At 40.2% G+C, this 24,255-nt stretch overlaps 1 protein-coding gene across 2 annotated transcripts in view; it reads left to right on the top strand.

Annotated features, from left to right (window-relative positions):
* RBFOX1 (RNA binding fox-1 homolog 1) overlaps positions 1 to 24,255 on the top strand; it is a 1,878,609-nt gene that overhangs the window by 496,942 nt on the left and 1,357,412 nt on the right. Inside the window, exon 1 of one of the 2 annotated variants that reach the window (XM_029058005.2) lies at positions 23,804 to 24,032. The exons of the other annotated variant lie outside the window; for it this stretch is intronic. Coding sequence (XP_028913838.1) covers positions 23,988 to 24,032 — 45 coding nt within the window. The 5' untranslated portion in view covers positions 23,804 to 23,987. Of the gene's footprint in view, positions 1 to 23,803; positions 24,033 to 24,255 lie in introns of those variants that run through there. 2 annotated transcript variants of the gene reach the window in all.

Below are 24,255 nucleotides of genomic sequence, written 5' to 3'. Positions count from 1 at the left end.
CTGTCTCCCACCCCTAACTGTGGGGGTCCCTCAAGGTTCAGTTCTGGGTCCCCTTCTATTCTCCATCTACTCCCTTGGAGAACTCATTCGCTGCCATGGCTTCAACTACCACCTTTATGCAGATGTTATCTGAATCTACATCTCCAGCCCTGATCGCTCTCCCCGTCTCAAATCTTGCATCTCCTATCTTCAAGACATCTCTACTTGGATCTCCTCTTGTCACCTCAAACAACACATTTCCAAAACAGAGTTCCTTCCTACCCAAACCTTAACCTCCCCCTGTCTTTCCCATCATTGTAGATGGCACCCCATTTTTCCTGTCTCACAAGCCCATACCTTCAGCACTATCCTTGATTCCTCTCTGTCATTCAACCCACATATTCAATCTGTCACCAGATCCTGTCAGTCCCCCCTCACAGTGTTGCTAAAATCCCCTCTTTTCTCTCCATTAAAACTGCTAACACATAAATACAATCTCTCGCATTATCCCACCTGGATTATTGCATCAGCCTCCTTGCTGACCTCCCAGCCTCCTGTTTCTCCCCACTCCAGTCCATACTTCACTCTGCTGCCCAGATCATTTTTCTACAGAACCATTCAGGACCTATCACCACCCTCCTCAAAAAACCCCAGTGGTTGCCCATCCACTTCCGTATCAAAGAAACACTCTTCACCTTTGGCTTTAAAGCACTGCACCTTCTTGCCCTTCTACCTCAACTCGCTTCTCTCCTTCTTCAACCCAGCCAAAGCATATTGCTCCTTAGTGCTAACCTTCTCACGGTGCCTTGATCTCACCTGTCTTACCACCAACCCCTCACCCAAGTCTTGCCTCTGGCCTGGAATGCCCTCCCTCCTCAAATATGCCAGACAATTACTTTCCCTATCTTCAAAGCTTTATTGAGGGCACATCTCCTCCAAGAGGCCTAACCGCCACTTTTCCTCATCTCTCTCTCCCTTCTGTGTCACCCTGACTTGCTCTGTTTGCTCTTCCCTCATCCAGCACCACAGTCCTTATGTACATTTTATTAATTGTAGTGATGTCTGTCTCCCTTGCTCCAGACTGTAAGCTTGTTGTGGGAAGGGAATGTCACTGTTTATTGTTGTGCTGTACTTTCAAGCGGTTAGTACAGGTTCTGCACACACAGTAAGCCCTCAATAAATATGACTGAATGAATGAATAAGGTAACTAAAGCACAGAGAAGGTAAATGACTTACCCAAGGCCATACAGCAGACAAGTGGCAGAGCTGGAATTAGAACCCAGGTCCTTCTGACTCCCAGGCTCGTGCTGTATCCACTAGGCAACACTGTTTCTCACTTGATAGACAGAGCCAAAATGGTTGATAAGCCTGCTTGACATGACCAAAAAAGCTCAAAATTTCAATTCATGTTAACAGAGAACCTTCTCAACTACCATCTATGTGCAATAAGGATCGCTTTCTGATATGTCTTTATCAGTTGTATCTGGTCAGACCTGTAACCTGATCTAGCAATGTAGAGACTTCTTAAAAAGCAAGTCTTCTCTCATTCAGGTTGTTTCACTGACAATGGATCAAGTAAATGGGGGTAGTTTTGCAGAGATTTCAGGTATTTTGATGCCACCTCTGAGGTTTCTGCCCACTGAGAGGAGGATTCACAGTGCTACGTATGTAGTGTAATTTTTTTCTGCAGATCATAAATAGAAAGTGCCCAAAGGACAATCCCCAGTCACGTGATATTTACCCAAACTTGTGCCTTTTCAACAGAATTAACTTTACAATTTCTCTAATTCCCAACCAACTCACTGGAGAGACATTTTAGAGAATCAAAATTTTAAATGTATCGCAATACTATGTGCAAGAGGGTGGGTTTCGCTTTATGAGAGTGAGACTCATGAAACTGAAATGTTGATTAAGTGAGATGCAATGAATCTGGAAGCGTCGAGAAGCAGTGTAGCTCATGGACTTATTCACTGGAGTGCCTTGTTCAATTATATTCAAATGGTGGATTGTTACATGGTGACATGATAATGGAGGCCTGTGGGGCTCTATGATCTAATTTTAATCAAATAATCTGAATGAGGATTTCAAGGATATTTGCCAAATGCTTAAGTGTTTTCAATCTTTTATTACTTCTAGCTGTAGAGGAACTTAAACGGTGACATGATTTTCAGTAAATATTAGATGAAAAACATATTTTCTAATATGTTTATTATTGAACGGCATGCCAAATGATAGAATGGAGTTTGTAACGAGAATTAAAAGTGTTCTGACATCACCACAATCCATTGCAGAACTGGAAAGTAAACAGTTCTTGTCTGGCATACTGATAAGCAGCATTTTTATGGTTTTCTTTTGCAGAAGTGAAAAATGTGCCTTCCCTTTTTGTCATTCTAATTAAATGGAGAATAGGAAAACATGTAACCCAAAACACACTTGTTTTTTATCAGGAAACTTTGAAAATTACATGCCAGATTGCAAACTGTTAAAATTCATTCATTAAAAGTTCATGGTCTATTGGACTTTTTTTCCTTGAAGCATTACATTATGTACATTTCCTATCTATGTTTGTGTGACAGATTGTATAACAGATTTCTTGTATAGCGCAGTTATATAGAATGCCAAGAGGACCTGGTTTAAAACCTGTGGCCATAAGTAAAATGAGTTTGGAAATGTCATCATGCTCTCTAGCGGATAATTTAGTAATAATTGCTTAAGAGATCATTAAACACCAACCGTTATGTACCTATTTTAAGTCAGTAAGACAACCCTGAGTATAAGGATATTGTGTGCTAACAAAAATTCAGTTCACATTAATAGGAGAAAAATTAATCTTTGTACTTTTGTTGCAGAGATAATATTCTGATGTGCCATGATCATTTATTTTAGAAGCTAAAATGATGAAAAGGTTAATTCCAAAATTTTATTTTGGAATTCAATCTCATAGTTTCCAATACACTCATATGTGGATAAAAATGTGATAAATATTTACAAGGTGTATCATTATTATTAAGTTCCATTCTCTAAAGAGGTATAAACATTGTTTAGGTCAGGCTACACATATTTACACAGCCTTGAATCATCTTCAGTGTGTGTATTTTACCAGTACGCAAATTAAGGAAAAGGCAACGATGCTTTAATATTCTCCTGATAACATCTACTCTTGAAGGTGACGCTCTGAAGAATATAGAAAACCTACCATTATTCCAAGGCTGCATGGCCTATGGTAAAAAACAAGGGGTGGGAAGAAGGGAGGAGAGGAGGGCATCAGAGGACTTGGGCTCTAATCCCAGCTCTTCTATGTGCCTGCTGGGTGACCTTGGAAAGTCACTTGATTTCTCTGTACCTCAGTTTCCTAATCTGTAAAATGGGGTTTCATAGCCTGATCTCCCTTCCTCTTAGACTGTAAGCCCCACATGGGAGAGGAATTGTATTCATCCTGATTTGTTTTCATCTACCTCCGTGCTTACAACACAAACGTGCTTAATGCTATAATCATTATGATTATTATTATTATTAGTTATACCTCAACTATTGAATGTCACTTTGACACTCAGAGCTATGAAAAATGACTTGATACACAAATTTGATGGTATATCTTCTTCTGTTTAATCAATCAATAGTATCATTGAACACCTTCTTTTTTATGATGTCTGTTAAGTGCTTACTATGTGCCAGACACTGGAGTAAGTACTGTGGTGAATACTTAACAAATACCATTATTAGTAGTACTGGCAGTGTTAATCCCCATTTTACAGATGAGATAACTGAGGCACATCCAAGGTCACACAGCAGACAAGTGATGGAACTGGAACCAGAACCCAGGCCCTCCAACTCCCAGGCCCCGGGCTCTCTCCACTTGTCCATGCTGCTGCTTGTTTTGGTGGAGGAGGGCAAGAGTGCCAGGTTTTCTTCTCTTGGATCACTGAACCCTCAGAACAGCCACCCAGACTCCTTCTTCAGCACGGTGGGGACAGGAATCTGGTTGGAGCAGGCAAGGTCCCAGAGGGGACACAGGACATCTGGCTTAAGAGAAGCAACGTGAACCTGTGGATCGAGCACAGGCCTGGGAGTCAGAAGGGTTGTGAGAGGGACTCTGTCTGGTCAGCTTGATATGGTATCTACCTCAGCTGTACTTAGTGTAGCGCTTAGAATATAGCAAGATTTTAACAAGTACTATTATTATTATCATTATTATTATTATTCATTGAAATCACAACTAGTTTTGGAATCAGGCCTGAGCCATCCATAGATAATTTGAGGAGAAGTGTTTCTCCCCAAGTAAGATGCAGGCTAGCATCCCACTCAAATAGCACAAACAAACTCTGCAGACCTTAGATTTAGAAATGAAGAAGCATCTGGTCATTCCTAACCTTAAAATTTGGCCAGTAGATTTATGCCTGCCACTCACTTTAGGGGAAATTAATAATAATAGTAATTGTGCTATTTGTAAAGAGCTTACTATATGCCAAACACTGTACTAGATGCTGCGGTAGATAAAAGATGATCAGGACCCACAAGTGACTCATACTATAAGGAGGAGAGAGAGGATTTTGTGGATGAGGTAACTGAAGTACGGGGAAGTTAAATGACTTGTATAAGGTCACACAGAAGTCAAGAGGCAGAGCTGGGATGAGAAACCAGGTTCTCAGACTGCCAGGTTTGTACTTTTTCCACTAGACTATGCTGCTTCCCTGTGGAGTAGTGGGCCAGAGGCTTGGTAGTTGTACACTTCAGGTGATTCTCCCAGATGCAAATTTGTGTCTATAGAAGTGAGAGCAACAATGGCTGAGAACAGGTGCACTCTGCTAGCAGTGCCCACAACCACCCACACATGCTCAGGATTCATACTCATTCTTATAGCCTGTACAGAAAATGGAAGAATCCAGATCATTATTTTTTTAATATTTATTGCCTTCTCTATGTGAGGAGATCACTCAGTCTTTGTCATGCTCTTACCAAAACAAAGAATTAATGATATGCCAAATGATGACGTATAAAAATCATGGAAATGTTTGCCTTCTTAAAATGCAGTAAATTGAGACTTTTCATTTTGTTAAAAGATTATGTCAAAGGGGACATTTATGTTTCAGATCGAAGGATTGGGACTAGCAGATATCCCAGCCACAACTGGAACAGTGATATTAAGTCATTTTTGAGAGACTTTGTTATGTTCCTTGTTACATGCCCTTCAGTTCATTAGTTTTTAATATGGCAATAACAAGATATTCTTGTCAATAACCAGTGCCTTTATTTTTTTTTAGTATGCCTTTAAGTCATTTTTTGAACACTGGAGACAGTATTTGTGAAACTATATCATGTATTACAGTGACATTTGTAGATCATTTTTAAGGTATTTGCCATGCATACTTTTGTACGGATAGGTCAGAGAACAGTTCTATGAACTGAAATGGTGTACAGATGTTCTGTGAGTGAAACAGTCCATCTAAGTCTGTGGCATTTTCATTCCTTCAGTTATCTAATCATATCAGAAGCTCCATAAATGCAAAATGCATTTGTTTCCTCTGTTGTGAATCATATCTCATTTCCAGTTGAGAGAAGCAGTCTACTCCACTTAATTTTTGATAAAGATTTAATGGGAGAAAAAGTAGAGAACAGTAAAAAAGAACCCTGAATAAATTATGTGCATAGAGGGAGGAAAACAAATGTTAATGGGATGTCTTCATAAGAGATCTGTGTACAAGTTCCATTGAATTCAGCAAATGTAAACCATACCCATTACCATAGCTGCATTAGAGATGTCATAGGGCTACGGTTCCTTTGGAAAGACCACTCTGAAAGTGGTAAAATGTAATATTCCACTATGAGTGAACCTTGAGTAACTGTCGGTTCAACCTTCACATCTTTTCTATCCAAACTGCTACCATGTTAATTCAGGGATTCATCCAGGAATAATCAAGGAGGCATTACTCATCAGCTTCCCTGCTGACCTCACTGCCTCCTGTCTCTCCCCACTCCAGTCCACTCTTCACTCTTCTACATGGGTCATTTTGCTACAAAAATATTCAGTCCTTGTTTCCCCCTTCCTCAAGAACCTTCAGGGGTGCTCATCCACCTCTGCAATGAACAGAAACTTCTCACCATCTTCTTTAAAGCACTGAAACACCTTGTCCCCTCCCACCTCACCTCACTGCTTTCCTACTACAACTCAGCCTGCACACTTCACTCCTCTATTGACAGGCTACTCCCTGTACCTCGATCTCATCTATCTCGCTGCCTCTGGCCTGGAACTCCCTCCCTTTTCATACCCAACAGACAGACACTCTCCCCACCTTCAAAGACTTATTGAAGGCACAACTCCTGCAAGAAGCCTTCCCTAAATTCTCATTTCCTCTTCTCTCACTCCCTTCTGTACCACCCTTGCACCTGGATTAGCACCCTTTGATCCCCTCCCTCAACCTCATAGCACTACAGTAAAGCCTCGACTCAGGGCTGTGCAATATTTTCTATCTTGAAACTTTGCTAGTAATGTGACTAGAAATGCATTGGTTCAATTCTTCCAAATGCCCATTGCTAGAATAGATACAAGATAATAAGGTTGAACAGAGTCCCTGTCCTACATGGTGTTCACAATCTAAGTAGGACTGATTCTGCTATATAGTCTATATAGCTCAGAGAGTTTTGGAGGTTTCTGCCATTGTGCTGCCATTGAATACCTGTGTTACAGGCTACCAGATCTGGATGGAAAGGACTGTATCATACAGTTGCCTAAGACAGATAGCTGAGGAAGGAGGAAGATGAAACAATGAGAGAAAAATTCATGATTTGTTCAGAGTCCCTGAACTGCAAAAAATCCAGGCTTCAGTTGGAATTCTTCATTTAGAAAAAAATTGCTAATTATTTCCTTGGAAAAAGCCAAGATGAATCAAAACAGCAAACTGTTTTGCCTTTGTAGAGTTTTTCTGTGTGTTCGGAAGCAATTTGTCTTACTTAAAGCCAGCATGTAGTAAAAAGCCCAAGTCCAGGAAGTTAGACTTTTATCCCTTAGCTACCAATATTTGACTCTCTAGAATTCTCCCAAGACACTTGACTTTTCTCATCAGAGTCATCTCTGGTGTAATGGACTAATAGTGTAGAGTGGACTGTCTTTTAGAGGTAAGAAGTCTTGAAAATTTAGTTTATAAAAGCTTAGAAAATTTAGCCGCCATTTACAAAGTAAAACAGAAACAAAACAAAAGGCACAGTGATTTCTTTTTCCAAATCAATATTCTTTGCTATTATTTCCATACTTAGGCAAGGCATTCCCAGCTCAATCAGTCTTTGATGACTTACAATGCCATGAATGTATGATATCAGCAGAGACTTTTTTTATCCAGTGCTAATGGTCTTACACATTTCAAAAGCACTATGGCAGCAGGGTGCTGTACTTCTGAAAGAGACTTAAACATGATCAGCCAGTAAACCCAGTCTTCCCAGGAGACTTTTCAAGAGGGGTCTAATGTAATGTGCTTAGTGCAACCTAAAATGATGACATATGGCACCAGAAAAATGATTCAAAAATATTCATCCTGAGCTTAAATGATTTTTTCAAAGAAATAAATGCCCTTTATTCCCTTTATCTGATAGACTATATCTCTTTTTTATTTAATGGTAGTTGTTAGGAGCTTATGTGTTACTATGAGACAGTCACTGTACTAAGTGCTGAGATAGACACAAGCTAATCAGGTAGGATACAGTCCATGTCTAACAAGGGCCTCACAATCTTAATCTCCATTTTACAGGCACTAAATTGACTTGCCCAAGGTCAACACAGGCTGGCAAGTGACAGAGCTGGAATTAGAATCCAAGTCCTTCTGACTCCCGGGCCTGTGCTCTATCTACTAGGCCACGTTACTTCACAGACCTTCTTTGTGAGCAGGGTTCATGTCTTCTAACTCTATTGAAGTGAACTCTCCCAAGTGCACAGGGCAATGTTAAAATGATAATAATAATAGTAAATGTGGTATTTATTAAACAATTAGTTTGTGATGGGCACTGTACTAAGTGCTGAGATGATTACAAGCAAATTGTGTCCCAAACGGGGATACAAGTCTCAATCCCCATTTTACAGATAAGGTAACTGAGGCACAGAGAAGTGAAGTGACTTGTCCAAGGTCACACAGCAGATAAGCAGATCCAGTATTAGAACCCTTGACCTTCTGACTCCCAGGCTTGTGCTCTATCCAGTATGCCATGTGTTCTGCACAACACTCAATGAATACCATTAACTGACTGATTAAAACAAGGACATTTTCATGCACCTACATATAAAAGATTCTACCTCTGATACCCTTGTCTAGATGATCCATTTGTTAGCATGAGGGGACCTAGTAAAATAAGACCTTTGGCCATATTGCTAAAGGGGCATCTCATAGTTTATGTCTCTTAAGGTGAGTCCTATATTCTAGAATTGGCAAAATGGTAGGTGAGGCTATTTCAGGTAAAAAATAGTCCCCGAGCAAGCACCCTCCATGTGAATGACATTGAATGCAGTGCTCTGTTTGTGTTTGCCGTGCAGTCTATATTGTTTGGAAAAAATTGAATAACTCCTTTTCCTTTTGTGTGGTTAGGTACACTCCCAGGATATTTCATTTAAAAATTTGTGAAATCTGACACACCACAAAATTGTCTAAATTATATATTTTTAGTGCTTCTTTCTATATGTGATCAGCATCTTAAAGAAGTTTATAGTTCTGTATGTTCCCTCCATTTAATGTCTATTGTTCATATACTCTATGTCATGCAAAACATAATTAATAATTATTATTATGATGTATTTTAAGTGCTTACTATGTACCAAGCACTGTTCTAAGTGCTGGGGTAGATACAAGTGTGGGTCTCAGAGTCTTAATACCCATTTTACAGATGAGGTAACTGAGACACAGAGACGTTAAGTGGCACACCAAGGTCACACAGTGGACAAGTGATGGAATAAGGATTAGAACCCATGTCCTCTGGCTACCAAGCCCGGGCTCTTTCCACTAAGCCACACTGTTTCTCTTGAAGCATTAGACACAACCACCCCATGGAATTGATCCTTTTTTTGTTTGTTTTTAATCTGCTTTATTCATAGTTTTAATGTAAATTTTGTGTACTACATTCTTGCAGACTGGAAGGATCTTTGGAATTATATAATGTAAGTGTTCAATACATAAAATTGATCGATAATGCTTCTTGACTATCCCTGAGTTCTCTGCATTAAAGATGTTGGCATTGGGAATTGATTTCAAAAACAGGACAAGTGCTGCAGTGCCCATATATAAAATCACTGAAACCTAAAAAGAAAGACAGAAAATGCTACAATACCTGGCCCTCAGGTTGAGAAGATTGTAATGACAACAGTTGGTTAGGTTCTCCTGAAACTGTTCAGGAGAGGCCTGAGATGGGCAAAATCCGATAATAGAACTGGAACACTCCATTAGAGGAACATTATTTTCTGAATTCAGCTGGGGGATTGGAGGTTCATGACGTAAGAAATGTGCAGCTTTGTGTTGTGGAGGCTGAAGGAAAATAATGAGTGGACTCCAGCTGACATTGCAGTTTTAAAGAGACATGCTTGATAATGAGGCTATAATGGCTAATGATATCCAAAGCAAGGAAAACTAGGCCATTGAGGAAAATCACTTATAGGGAAATGGACCTTCAGTACCCAGTTTATATACTTATAAGACTTTCTACCTTTGCACAGTGGTCTGTTTTAGATATATTTGAGCTTTAGTTTCCTGCCTGATCTAGATGCTCAAAGTAGAAATTTAGTAGAAAATCCCAGTTTTCAAACATAAATGAGGTTAATCAATAGAAATGCAATTAAGCTGTATCTTTATTTAAAACTCATACAACCATAAATATGAAAATTCCTGTTTTTCAAGGATGGCAAAATATTTTATTAATCTGATCATTTTGGGTATTAAATAGGGTAGTGTTTTAGAGACAATTATTTTTCTTAACATTGTATCATGATTGAAAAATTTGGGAAATTATCACATAACAGAAGTGGAAAATTGTATGTTTTTGCCACAAGATATAATAATTATTTAATATTAGTTGTAGTGGACATCTCAATAATATTGGAGGTGATGCAATTCATTTTGAAACAGAGGCAAGATAAATTCAATATAACTGACAAACCTGCTGACCCGTATGTTCTGCTGGAGGCCTACTCTCACTTAAAAAAAAAGTCAAGATCCTTATGGTCTATTTAAAAGTTGGTAATGCATTCATCCAGAACAAACCCAGAAATCTGAGTAAGACCAGAGCCGATTAGCTTTAATTGGCAACAAAAATCTCAGGAAATTTAGAGTAAACCCAAACTATTCATTCAAAATGGGTCAAAATAGGCATATTATAACTAGATTCCAACTGGTGCAAAATATGTAATTATATTTTCCTATGACAATGTACAGATTAATCATCTACATGTAGGGAAATCATAGAGTTGAAAGCGATGTTCTGTTAAAGCTGTCTCTTTCTGGCTTTATGTAGAAAATAATGGACTGATAAAATAATATATATAATTATGTATGTTTTGTGTTAATTATAAGGGTATTTTAACGCAGTACATTTTATTATGCTTTGTTAATAGCTGTTTATAGTGGCTTCCAATGGGGGAAGCTGGCACTCAAGCAAACCCAAAGGAAATTCCCTTTTAGAACAACAATTCATCAAATTAGTGTAATCTCTTGAGGTAGTGGTGGAACAGCCCAATTTCATAGCAGGGGTGAGGGAGCTAGTGATGTGCCCTAGATCTTTTATCTCAGGACTGAGGATGGTGGTGGTGGTAGTGGGCAGTGGGTTCTTGTTCTTGGCCCTGTGCACCTCCTGCCCTAACTTTTATCCGGCATCACCATAGAGATGGGGAGGGAAGAGCAAAAACCAGTTTGATCCCTGGGCTTGGGAAGGGCTCCAAGGTAGCTTGACTCTGGTACCTAGGCCCGTGTTGAGTCATTTGGGCTCTAGTGGCTAAGACAAAATGCTGTCCAGGTACTGAGGTAGAGTGGCTGTGTAATCCAAACCCAGGATCCAGGCATAGAGACTTTCTCTGATCACTAAATTGCCCTGGAGCCCAGAAATTGCCCATATCCATCATTCCTACAGTTGTCTTGATGGGTTGAATAGGGCACATGTTGTTGGGAGCAGAGTGCTCCCAGGATCCGGGCCTAGGGGCTCTCCCTGGCCACTGAGTTGCCCTGGAGCACAGAAATTGTCCGTATCATTCACTCCTACAGTTGTCTTAATGAAGAATATAGGACATTCATTCATTCAGTAGTATTTACTGAGTGCTTACTATGTGCAGAGCACTGTATTAAGCGCTGACTAAGCTAAACTAATGTAGAATTCGGCAACAGATAGAGACAATCCCTGCCCAATAATGGGCTCACAGTTTAAACGGGGGAGACAGCAAAGCAAAACAGAGCAAAATAAAACAAGGCAACATCATCAAGATAAATAGAATCATGGAGATATACACCTTATTAACAAAATAAATAGGGTAATAATATATACAAATATGCAGTGCTGAGAGGAGGGGAAGGGGGAAGAGCAGAGGGCAGGAGGGGGGGAGTGGGAGGGGAGGAGGAGCAGAGGGAAAGGGGGGCTCAGTCTGGGAAGGCCTCCTGGAGGAGGTGAGCTCTCAGTAGGGCTTTGAAGAGGGGAAGGGAGTTAGTTTGGCAGACGTGAGAAGGGAGGGCATTTCAGGATAGCGGCCAGGGGTCGACAGCAGGACAGGCGCGAACGGAGGACCATGAGGAGGTGAGCAGCAGAGGAGCAGAGTATATGAGGTAGGCAGCAGAAAGAGAGTAGGGAGCTGAGGTAGGAGGAGGCAAGGTGATGGAGAGCTTTGAAGCCAAGAGTGAGGAATTTTTGTTTCATACGAAGGTTGATAAGCAACCACTGGAGGTTTTTGAGGAGGGGAGTGACATGCCCAGAACGTTTCTGTAGGAAGATGCTCCGGGCAGCGGAATGAAGAATAGACTGGAGCGGGGAGAGACAAGAGGAGGGGAGATCAGAGAGGAGGCTAACACAATAATCCAGTTGGGATATTATGAGAGCTTGTACCAGCACAATAGCAGTTTGGATGGAGAAGTAAGGGCAATCTTGGTGATATTGTGAAGGTGAGACTGGCAGGTGTTGGTGATGGATTCGATGTGTGGGGTGAATGAGAGAGCAGAGTCAAAGATGACACCAAGGTTGTGGGCCTGTGAGACGGGAAGGATGGTAGTGCTGTCCACAGCGACAGGGAAGTCAGCGAGAGGACAGGGTTTGGGAGGGAAGATAGGAGCTCAGTTTTAGACATAAGTGTTGGGAAGGAGGTGTTCCCAGGTACCAGAACTGGAAATGTGACCTGAGCAGAGGGCATTCAGGCAATCAATCCGTGGTATTTATTGAGCACTCATTATTTGCCGAGAGCCATATTAAGTGCATTGGAGAGTATGGTATGGTTGGTAGACACAATACTCACCCTCAAAGAATTTACAATCTAATAAGAAGTTGTCTTGTTCCTCTTATCCTCCTGTTTATGTACATTTTTTCCCCTTTACCATCCACATTCCCATATCTATTCCCTCTCTGGACAACAACCACCATCTCTCACTCCCAACCCACTATATTGCCTTGGCCTCAGTGTCTTAAAGAAATCAGGCAGCGACAAGAAATGAATTATTTAAAAGCTCTAGAATAAATTAGGTTAGAATAGGACACTCATGTCACCTTATATAGTTTTGAACTGATGTTCACAGCAACTCAACTCCACTGGGCAGGACATGTGAAGAGAACAGAAGATAACAAGATCCTAAAAATATTTTGAATGGTGAATTAAAAAGGTCTTCCCCAAGTTTGGAGGATAGAATTAAGTGATATAAAGACAGCAAAACTGCTTCTGTGTTAGATTCTTGGGCTATTAGTGTAGAAAAAGACTTGCCTAGTAAGCAGCAATTGGATGGGAGCGGTTTTTCTTGATCAACACTCTTTAGGCCTAGAGATCAAGATCTTATGAGACAGAACTTGTATATAATACAATCCCATTGGCAGTCAGGATCTAATGAGACCATTCCCAGGCTGCACCTGTCCACTGCTTCTCCCCACTTGCCCTGGCTCAGTGCTCATAGCTGTCATTGTCCTGGGGGCTGCAAATGGGGAAGGGTTTAAAGTCTGTCTCCCACTCTGAACCATAAGGTTGTTGTGGGCAGGGAATGTGACTGTTATATCCTACTCTCTCATGTGCTAAGTTCAGTGCTTTGCCCACAGTAAGCGCTCAATACATACAATTGAATGAATAAACTACTGAATAAATGAATGAATCAAGCGAAGGAAGTAATTCAGAAAGTAGATTCCCCAGAGTCGAGTCCACGAGACCACTGCGGAACTGTGAGAAAGTTGCTTCTGCAAATCTTGCAGACCGAGGCCAGACCAGGGAAGGATGGAGGAAGGAAGAGGGTGCTGACAAGGGGCCTACAGCCTCAGATCTTCTCATCTACCCTTCTTTGTTTTCCTACTTGCTGCCAATGCTCCCTCTCCCCCCACCCATCAATGCCACCCCAGTCCAGCCACGACTTATTGGCTCTGCAATTCAAGAAAGTGGGAACTGCAACCTCCTGCTGAACCTGCTGGTGGCATTGAGGCTGGAAAGAATATTGAGAGGACCCATGGAACCCAGCATCCACTGCTAAAATTATAGAGTGGAGAATGTCAGAACCTAGGTGATGGGTGTGCAAATTTAATGTGGGAGAAGGGGGCAGGAATGCCCAGGCCTGGACCCAGAAAAGGTTGGGTAGGATCACAAAGAGGGTGGAACTACTTATACCTAGCGAATCAACAAAAGTGGGAAGTAAGGCAGAGATCCCAGGGAGAGAAATGCCAGTGTGGAACCAAATGGAGCTATGTTTGTAAAGAGATGTCAAGAGGTCAAAACAGGGTGTTTATTTAGGAACACTGTAAGTGCCATTTAAAATACCTTGAATGTTGCAAAGCCGAGGACTCCAATTATATGATTATGGGTAGACAAATATGTGACTTTTGTATAGCTTGTCAGAGACTTTTGCTAATACCTGTAACCTACTTAGCTAAGGGTCAGAATGTATTTTTCCTTCAGCTTCCAGTCCTCTCGTTGCATCCTCAGGAATGGCACACAAAATAGATTATGGGAAAAGGTCAGATAGAGAATCTTTAACCCTGATTCAGTCAACCATATTATCATGGAGTAAAGCGAGCTTCTTGGTGAATTTCTCGGGGCAGTCAAATTTGTTTAGCAGTTTCCAAAGCCCTGTTCTGTTGATGATGTCACCTGCTTCTATAAGGTTAATGACACAGAATAGAAATCTTGGAAGAGTTCTCATCACTTTTCTGGCATCTCTCTCAATACAAAGGTCACATCTGCTATGCCGCACTTTGATTTGAACTCTCAATCAATCAACCAGCCAGTGGTATTTATCTAGTGCTTACTGTGTGTAGAGCACTGTACTGATCACTTGGGAGAGTACTGTATGGTAGAGTGGTAGATCCTTTCCCTGTCCACAGCAAGCTTACAGTTTAGGGGGGTTCAGAGTTGTCTGTTTAGGAAGATGGCGGATACAATTCCAATCCTTAATTTCCTATCTCCAAGTCTTTCTTGGATGACTTTTCAAGCTACACTTTAGTTCAGTATGTTAAAATAGAAACTGGAGGTACTAGGATACATAGGATTTATGTAGCTCCACTCTCTTGGGAATAATGATGATGATAATAGTAATAATAATGATAATTGTGGTATTTGTTAAGCACTTACTACGTGCCAGTCACCTGTACTAAGAGTTGGGGTAGATACAAGCAAATCGGGTCAGACATAGTCTCTGTCCCACATGGGGTTCACAGTCTCAACCCCCATTTTATAGATGAGGTAACTAAGAGAAGTGAAGTGACTTGCCCAAGGTCACATGGCAGACAAGTGGAGGAGTCAGGTCCTTGAAGTGTTCAGGTCCACAAGGAGTTTGGACTCTAATTGGGAAGCCAGACAAGGAAATAGTCACAACCAATGCGCTACACTCCTGAACACCTACTCATTTTTTATACCCAATGCCCCAGCAGAGTCATGATTGAAAAGGAAAAGCAAGTATGAGTGGTGCTGGGCAAACCACTAGCACTATAATAAATCGTTTTGCGCAGGCTCTCACTCCTGCAGTCTTCGTGCCCTTAGTGAGCCTCATCTATCGTTTACGGTAGGAGACTCCATCATCCTCAAATCACAAAGTGCTTTTATTTATTGTGTACCTCATACATTTTCACCATATCCCTGGAAGACTCTAAGGAAAGATTTTATTGTTAAGATAATTGAGGCCCAGAGAGATTGAGTGACTTGCTCAAAATCATAGAAGGAATAGAATGACTTTCTCAGCTCATAGCCTTGTCCTTTATTCTCTAGAGAAAAAAACAGTAGGTCAGTTATCAGAGGTAGTTGATCAGAGTTATGTAACTGAGAACAGTTGGAAGGACTGAAAGCATTCATTTCCACACATTTGGTTCTATCCTAAACAACTAATGTTCAAAATCTGTTTAAGTAGTAAAACTGAATTCCTGCTCTTTAGTGCATTATTGAAAGGTGGCTGCTAATTCTCTTCTTGTGTTGTAAATTATGGATGTTTCCCTTAAGTGAATTGGGAGTTATACCTCCCTTCCTGAATATATATGGAGGAAAGTACCTAAAAGAGATTATCCTCTCTGAAACTTGGCTTATAACTATGCCTAATTCTGAGAGTCTGGGATGCTAGAGAGTTAAATGCATCAGATGTATCCTATTAAATTAATTAGTGTTGTACCATTTTGCCACACAGCAAGAAAACTGGCAATGACAAAAACGTGTGAAGATTTACCTTGTACTGACAATTTACCACATCACATTTTTAGGAATTCTAATACCAACAGGAATTCCAAGTTACCATTTGTATTTATGCATGCAACATATGTCACAGTATTCAATATGCGTATGTGTGGGTATAATGCCAGCATTCATTTCAGTGCTTGTTTTAAAATATCTTTCAAAATTAGATTAAAAATTGCCCTCGAGTGAGGTAACTCGAGGATACTGTAATGGGAATTTTTATATGCCTGTTTTTGGAAGGGAGACAGGCAGGCAGATGGACCTACCAGTGCAAGAATGACTGTGCTGCCACAAATTGCTTTGTTTAAAAGATAAGCATTTAAAGGAAAAGAAATATCAGGTACATATCATCTCCTCTTTCTATAGGATGATGAAGATGATCATCACTGTTGGATTTTCTTTTTCCTTCTCTAGCAGAATGATGAAGTTGGTTGAAGGAAAACCCTTTACAAACCAGAGAGACCTGGGGTATCCCATCTCTGGATTGAGATGTGAGCTGACCTTTTGAAAGAAAGGGGCTTTTTGGAACATGTTCGGAGGGACCGAGTGATGAAGATGAGGAATAATGCTAAATGTGAACAGCTCTATCTAATCAATCAATCAAACAAACAATCATATTTAGTGAACATTTATTTTGTGCAGAACACTGAATTAAATCCTTGAGAGAGTACAGTATGACAGAGTTAATAGACATATTCCCTGCTCAAAAGGAGCTTTCAGTCTAGAGGGGGAGACAGACGTTAAAATAAATTACGGGTATGTACAGAAGTTCTATAGGGGTGAGGATGAAGTGAGTAAAGAATGCCAAACCCTTCTGGAAGGGTGATGTAGGAGGGAGAGGGAGTAGGGGAAATGGGGACTTAATAAGGAAGGCCTGTTGGAGGAGATATATATATATGCATATTAATATACAAAATTTTTTTTGTAGTAACTTAAAATTATTAAGTCCCAATTGTGCAGAAGCTATTGTTCTGATAATTTAACATTTAATGTGATGTGGTAATATATATAATTTTATTAACATCTTCCACACACGTCTACTCTAAATACACAAGAGGAGAAGTATTTCAGAACACAGTCAACGAGTAGATTGGGGTCTCTGATCTTGTCATTAGATACATGTATAGCCTAGGCCTTAGTGTAGAAGTAATTTAGTGATTACAGTTTCTACTAGCTCAAGACTACAGTTGAAGCCTTTTCCTCTCAGGTTCCACATTCAATAGGTGCTCAACAAATATCCCAACTGCCTGGGTCCTTTTAGGTGCTACCATCCTTGGGATGTGGAAAGAAGTGTTTCCCTCTTCTTAATCCTACCCTGTCCCTATTTATAGTTTAATGTCATGATTCTTCATCCCAAGTGAAATTTAGGGACTGACAGGAATTGATCATGTATTATGAAAAGGACAACATGTTGTGCTTGGATAGTTTGGAACCCCTGTCACAATAAAACTTTTCCCATCCTAGTGACTCTAAAACAGGAAACAGAAATATTCTCCCCAACTCCCTGACTCTCCTCTCTAACTCATCCTTTTCTGAAAGAAAGACAGAGAGTTTGTCGGAGTGGAAGAGGAAATTGGTTTTTGTGTGTGTGTGTGTGTGTGTGTGGTCACATGTGAGTGTGTGCATGTGCTGTGGGAATGGGAGGGAAAATTGATTAGTAATAGTTTTCCTATATTTTACCTTATTTTAGCAGAGGCACCACATATTTTCCACAATTACATTATCCTCACTCCAAACAAAGTACTGGAACTGTTCTTTTCCCTGAAGTTAAGGTACATTTCAGGCTTAGGTACAGTTCATGTTGAAACATTTAGCTCTTTTTCTTCTCTAACTAGGCTAAACCATAGTAAAATATTTTTGTAGTAACTTAAAATTATTAAGTCCCAATTGTGCAGAAGCTTTTGTTCTGATAATTTAACATTGATTTTAGTTTAAAAGGCAATTAAGATAAAACAGGCAATAACTAACCACTTAGGTTAAATAAGCTTGCATTTAAATTGCTTACTGTTATAACGTTTGTTTTCGTGTTTTTGGGAATGGGGTAATTCTTTGCAAATTTAGTATGAGACTGTGGTGATGTAATTCCACACCCAGATGACAGGCAGACTTCTTTCTGCTTAACCAGAAATGTACGCATAGAAGGAGGTAGAATTATCTGGGTTTCTTCCTAATCCCTGTGGAGTCATTGACCCTAACTCTCACTGTACAACTAGAACTCCATTTCTTAAAAGACCTATGTCTACAGACAAAGAGAATGTAAAATCCACCTCTTAGCAGACTGCAACTTTGACTAAAAAGCTGATTCAATGTGGATGCCGTTTCAAGTAGGTGTTGACTAAAGTAATATACTTTTTATTTTAGTAAATTGAAATTGATAGTTTTTTTTAAAGAATCAGGGTTGCATTTGGAGTTCACTGCTAAGTTGATATCAAATCATTAGTAGTTTTATTCCTCAGGTTAGTTGCCATGGTCCAGTGGAGAACTAATGAAATCCATTTAGAGATGTTACCATGGACGCTTTACCACAGAATATTTGCGGTATTTATTCACATAATTCTCTCTACTGAATAATTACCCTACCCATATTTTTGGACAGCTACAGTGTGCCAAGCACGGTACTGCTTAGGAGACTAGAACAAAATTAGTAGACATGATCTCTTTACAATCTAGTGGAGGAGACAGACAATAAAATTAATTACAGATAGGAGAAAGAAGGAAAAGGAGAGATATCCATGAGTTAGTTCTGAAGTAATAGAGCATGTAAGATGTGTGTAAAAAGGTTATGGGATGTGGTAAGTTTTTAAGTGCTTATGTGGTACAGAGGTGCTGAATGAGCCTGTGATGCTACCAGAGGATCTCTGGACTAAATCCTGGTGAAAAAAAGCGCCCCAAATCATTTTAAGAGCATCCAGATACCAGCCAGTGTCTTCCTGGATGGGAAGGGATTATCAGGGACTAGCCTACTCCCCTTACCCTCCACCCCCAATTTACAGGGCTGACTACAGGGAGTTCAGGGACAAAGTTCCCTTCACCACCCTCCCAACCACCTCCCCCTACACACCCAAACAGCTTCCCAAGGACCGCAGGTCTTTCTGAACCACAGGGCATCATCTCCAGCCTCTACCACAATTAGACACTAAAATCAGAGATCTCGACAATGTTTGGTAGTTTCTTAATTCAGTAAAAATGAAAAAGAATTCTGGTTCAAACTGCCTTTCCCTGGATCTAATACTTCTTGCTCCAGTACCTTCTGTAGTTCCCTGATGGTGTCACAGGGCTCATATCTTTTTGGTCCTGCCCCCTCTTTTCCCAAAGCAATCCAGATTCCTGTATCACCTTCTCTGATGGAAGCAGGGTTGCTCTGTGCCCTTTCATCGCCCTCAGGGGAAAGAGCCTCGATCCTCTAGAGTCCTAGTCACAGGAACCTGAACCCCTACAGAATTCTAACTTAATAATAATAACAATAATAATGATTATGGTATTTGTTAAGCACTTACTATGTACCAGGCATTGTACTAATCACTGAGGTAGATAGAACCAAATTGGGTTAGATACAGTCCCTGTCCCAAGTGAGGCTCACAGTTTCAATTCCCATTTTACAGATGAGGTAACTGAGGCACAGAGAAGTAAAGTGACTTATCCAAGATCACCCAGGAGACAAGGGGCAGAGCTGGGATTAGAACCCTTCACCTTCTGACTTCTAGGCCCATACTCTAGCCACTATGCCTTGCTGCTTCTAATCCTCTCGCAGTATCCTTGCCAAACCCTCACTGTGTCCTGTGTCCATCCAGGGCCCACAGCTCAAAGTTTCCCTCTATCCTGCTCTCCCCAGACACATTGCTCACAACCTCCTCTCGTCCAAGTTGGCCAAGAGTCTTCCCCTCTAATTAACTGGCCATTTTACTTCTTCTCAAATCCTTCTGTATGATTGATTTGGCTAATTATTTACACTTCCCTCAGGAGAGTGACTCTCCTGGCTTTTAGACTGTGAGCCTATTGTTGGGCAGGGATTGTCTCTACCTGTTGCCGAATTGTACATTCCAAGTGCTTAGTATAGTGCTCTGCACAAAGTAATCGTTCAATAAATATGATTGAATGAATGACTGAATGAGTGGACCTGGGAGTCAGATGGTCATGGGTTCTAATGCCAGCTCCACCACTTGTCAGCTGCGTAACCTTGGGCAAGTCACTTCACTTCTCTAGACCTCGGTTTCCTCATCTGTAAAATGGGGATTGAGAGTGTGAGCCCCACATGGGACAGGGACTGTGTCCAACCTGATTTGCTTGTATCCACCCCAGCGCTTAGTACAGTGCCTGGCACACAGTAAGTGCTTAACAAATCCCAGAATTATTATTCCTCCTCTCTCTCCTAAATTTGAAGGTCACCCAGACCAGCTATCATAAGGCTGCTGTGGAGATACATGCAAAAGAGAGGGGAAATTAATTGGGTAAGTTCTCCTGGAGGGGATGGAATCTCATAAGGGCTTTTGAAATGGAGAGAAATGTGGTCTGCCAATTGGATGGGGAGGAAGTTTCAAGCAGTAGGGAGGATGTGAGTACAAGTTCACAAGAGAATTGAAAACAGAAGAGTCAGTAAGTTAACTTAGAGGAAGAAAGGTGATTGAGTGCCTTAAAATCAGTGGTCAGAAGTGGGTCACCATTTGAAGTTTTTGAGCAGTGGGGAGAAGTGTGCAGAGTAATGGTTCAGGCAAATTAGTCAGGCAGTAGAGTGAAGTATGGGAGAGAGAGGAGAGATTGGAGGTAGAGAGACCAGAGAGGAGACTGGGGCTGTAGTCAATCCAGGATTTGACAAATTCTTGGACTAATAGAGTCGTCCTTTGGACAGAGAGGAAGGAGGGAATCCTGGAAATGTTTTCTAGGATGAACCAACAGGATTTAATGACTTACTGAAATAGAAGAAGTCAGGGATGAGTCAAAGTTTGTGACTTCGGAGAATGGAAGAATGGAGCCATTGTCAACTTAGATGGAGGAGAGGATTCTGAAGGGAGAATGAGGAATTCAGTTTTGAGCTTCTTGGGCTGAAGATGCCTGGGTGGTAGGCTTATAAAGAATCCTGGAGGCAGAATGAAATGCAAAATTGGAGAGAAGAAGAGTTTGGAGAAATGGAAGAAGAGAAGGGCATCATCTGCTTAGAGGTGGTAGCTGAAGCTATGGGAGCAGATGAGCTTCCCATGGAATGAATGTAAAATGATATGAGGACTCAGACTGAGCCTTTAAGGTTGTCCATAGTTAAGGGTGGCAGGCAGAAGAAATCCTGACAAAAGAGCTTAAGAAGGGTGGCCAGATAAATAAGATGAGAACCGGAAAATGACCATGGCAGAAAAAATTTTAAAAAACATGTTTTGAGAATATTTCCAGGAGAAGGTAGATGTAAAAGATGTCAAAGATGTCAATTAGGATAGAGTGGAGTCCACTAGATTTGGCCAAAAGGAAGGCCAAGAGAAGAAGAGAGAAAAGAGTGGAGACAGTGGGAGCATAAGTGTTTAAATACCATCATTATTATTATGTGACTCATTTGAGGAATTTGGATGGGAATGGAAGAGGAAGATAGGATGTTAACTGTATGATGCAGTGAGATACAGAGAAGGGTATTTTGGGGCTTTTTTTTTTTTTAGTATGGGGAGGTGATGGCATGTTTGAAAGCAGAGGGAAAAAAGTTATCAGAGAGTGAATGATTAAAGATGGCAGTCAAGCAGGGAGTAAAGAAATAATTTCAAGACAGTGACATACAAAACCAAAATGGAAGTCCAGGGTTGCCAGCAGTGTATTAGTCATGATAGTTATAACTTAATGCACCTCTATCATGCCATTTCATTCACATAAGATTCATTAGAATTTTACAGCCACAGATGAGATGAGATACTAGTGTGAAACAATTCATATTCCCTACAGAATAAGGTTAAAAGGAGGTTTAACTATTTTGTGTATCCCTTGCATCAGATAATTCCAATTGGAAAAGACTAGTGTAGGTTTGGCAACATCTGCCAGGGATGTCAAAATCACTGATTAAATGATTATATGTGTGTGCTGTAAGCATAGAAACAACAGAATCATATTAATAGGCTAGTGTAACTTGGGTTTTTTTCCCCCAGGATTAACTGAGAATGACCTTGCTTTTTTGATCTTATTTTTGGACCTTCAATCACCCTATATGAATAATATTATATTTTGTAATAATAGCCATATAGAATGGACAAAGCAGAAAATATTATGAGTAAATGATAGGGAAAGATTTATGCTTCCTAAAGTTGGTATTAATAGTGACAAATTGAACATCTCCAAATTGCTCTGTTTCTCGAGGCAGTCTCATTGTTTTCTTGGAAACTTTTTCTCCTAATAGTTAAATACTGCAACATTTTTTATACATAAACATTCACATTAGGTTTTATGACATGCTGACGGTATATTTTTTTAATGTGCTGAAGCAACATCCTCTGTAAAATAAGGCACAGCAAAGGCGTATAAACTCTTTTTTTTGAAAATCTCAACGAGAAACTGAGAAACTACCCCTGTGTAATTTTTAAATTTCATTTAAAGCATTGAAAATGTGGCTTGTAATCTTGACTACTATGACTAAGATAGATGGCAATTCAGTAAGGAAAGCTCATTCCAAAAGAATAAAAAGCATTTTCCTTTGGATGCAGAAGTAAAATAAATGTAAAAAAAAAAACTGTTTCAAAGACACTTCATTAGCATTTTTAAAAGTTTCTTAGCTGTATAGTATGCTAATATGATGTATACAATTCCATTCACTAACAAGAACTGTCTAAGATGACAAAAATGCAAGCAAATTTTTATCAGTATTCTGATTTGGGGCTTTTTATTACCTTTACAAAATTAGAGATTTCATATATTTTGACTTCAGCGTTTCAGATGTTGGATAAGAATTTGAAAGCAATCAAGCAAATGTTTCTAGGAGTGAATAATGTCAAGCATTGAAGAGGGAGAGAGAATCATTGTTTTCAATAATCACTGAGATAAAAATAGATTTTTTTTCCTCCAAACTGATGAACTGTTTATATCTGGCATAAAAACCAGGAGCTGGAGGAGCCTACAAACTGCCATTGGTTGTTGACTTCCTTCCTAAGATTGCTGTATTTTTGTCATTTTCCAGTAAATATCACAAATTCACCTTGAGGCCACTTGTCAGTGAAAACAAACAAAAACAAAAGCAAATAACTTCCAAAGTTTGTCACAGTATTATAAGTTGGTTTTTTTTCTGTTGATCTTACTGTAGAAGAATGTCCTTAACTGAGGAAGTCAATTTTTTGTAGTTAAATGTAATTTTCTTTTTTTGTTGTTTTTAAAGCCTGGAGAGCATTCAACCTATCACAGTGCTTATGTAGACTTTCTCATGTCTATTTAAAGTACCCAAATATTTCTCAGGCTAAATACCTTGTTAGGCGGATTGACACCATTAAGGGAAAGAGAGCAGAATCAGAATGACATTTTCTTTTTGTATCAATATATATGTGATAGCATATTGGGAGTCATAGATACTGTCCCATAGACATTTTGAATAATGTAAGAGTAGCATAAGTAATTGAAAGTGCTTACATTCTGCCTTTAGACATTTCATTTCTAGTGAGTTAAAATTGGTTGTCAAGGGTGGACTCCGAGGACTGACTGCAAGGTGCCCTATTCTGTCATGTGGTACATATTTAATGCTTGAAAGAACAAGGAAGGGACACACGCATCCCAGAGAAAGGGAGATAGTAGAACCATTACAGGGCTGGCAACCAAAATCTCTTGTACAATTCTGGGGGTGGGGCACAACAGAGTATTTCACCATATCAGATACTTTAGAGATATATAAATGTTTGATTTGGATCCTGTCCCCTCAACCAGGCCAGGGCAACCTTAAAATCTGGCCTTTTTTATTGCATCTGCAGCCCTATTATTGTGTGTTTGCGTGTGTGTGTTTATTTATTTCATTCTTTCCTGGGGCTGAGCTCTAGGTGCATCTTGCACCTGATACAAGCATTGTGAGACAGGCAGAAAAGCAGAACGGAGCAAATGCACAGCAAGCACGACAGATGTCTGTAGTCATTTATATTGCCAGCACGTGGGTGCCGTTTGCTGTTTTCCCTTACTTCTCTTGTGTTCTCCTGGTGAGGAAACAGGAGGCATTTTGCAGCCGACAATGAAATCTTGGCAGCTAATTGCAGTCGTGGGAGATGCCCTTCAGGTAAGACAGAAGAAAGGTTTAAACAATTTAAGGGAGAGAAAGAGATAGAAGAACAGAGAGACAGAGGAGGAGAGAGGAAGGGAAAGCGAGAGACAGAGAAAGAGAGAGAGGCAGGAAAAAAGAGGAAAGGCAGCCTCCGCAAATGATGTGAAGAATGGGCATTAAACCCATTGACAGGGATGCATGGGGGGTTGGGGGGGGGGGCTGGGGGTGAAAATTGACA

Source organism: Ornithorhynchus anatinus, chromosome 2 (assembly GCF_004115215.2).
Source record: "Ornithorhynchus anatinus isolate Pmale09 chromosome 2, mOrnAna1.pri.v4, whole genome shotgun sequence".
Lineage (NCBI taxonomy): Eukaryota > Metazoa > Chordata > Mammalia > Monotremata > Ornithorhynchidae > Ornithorhynchus > Ornithorhynchus anatinus.
Note: the sequence above shows the minus strand (reverse complement) of the source record. Positions and strands in the feature narration are given on the sequence as shown.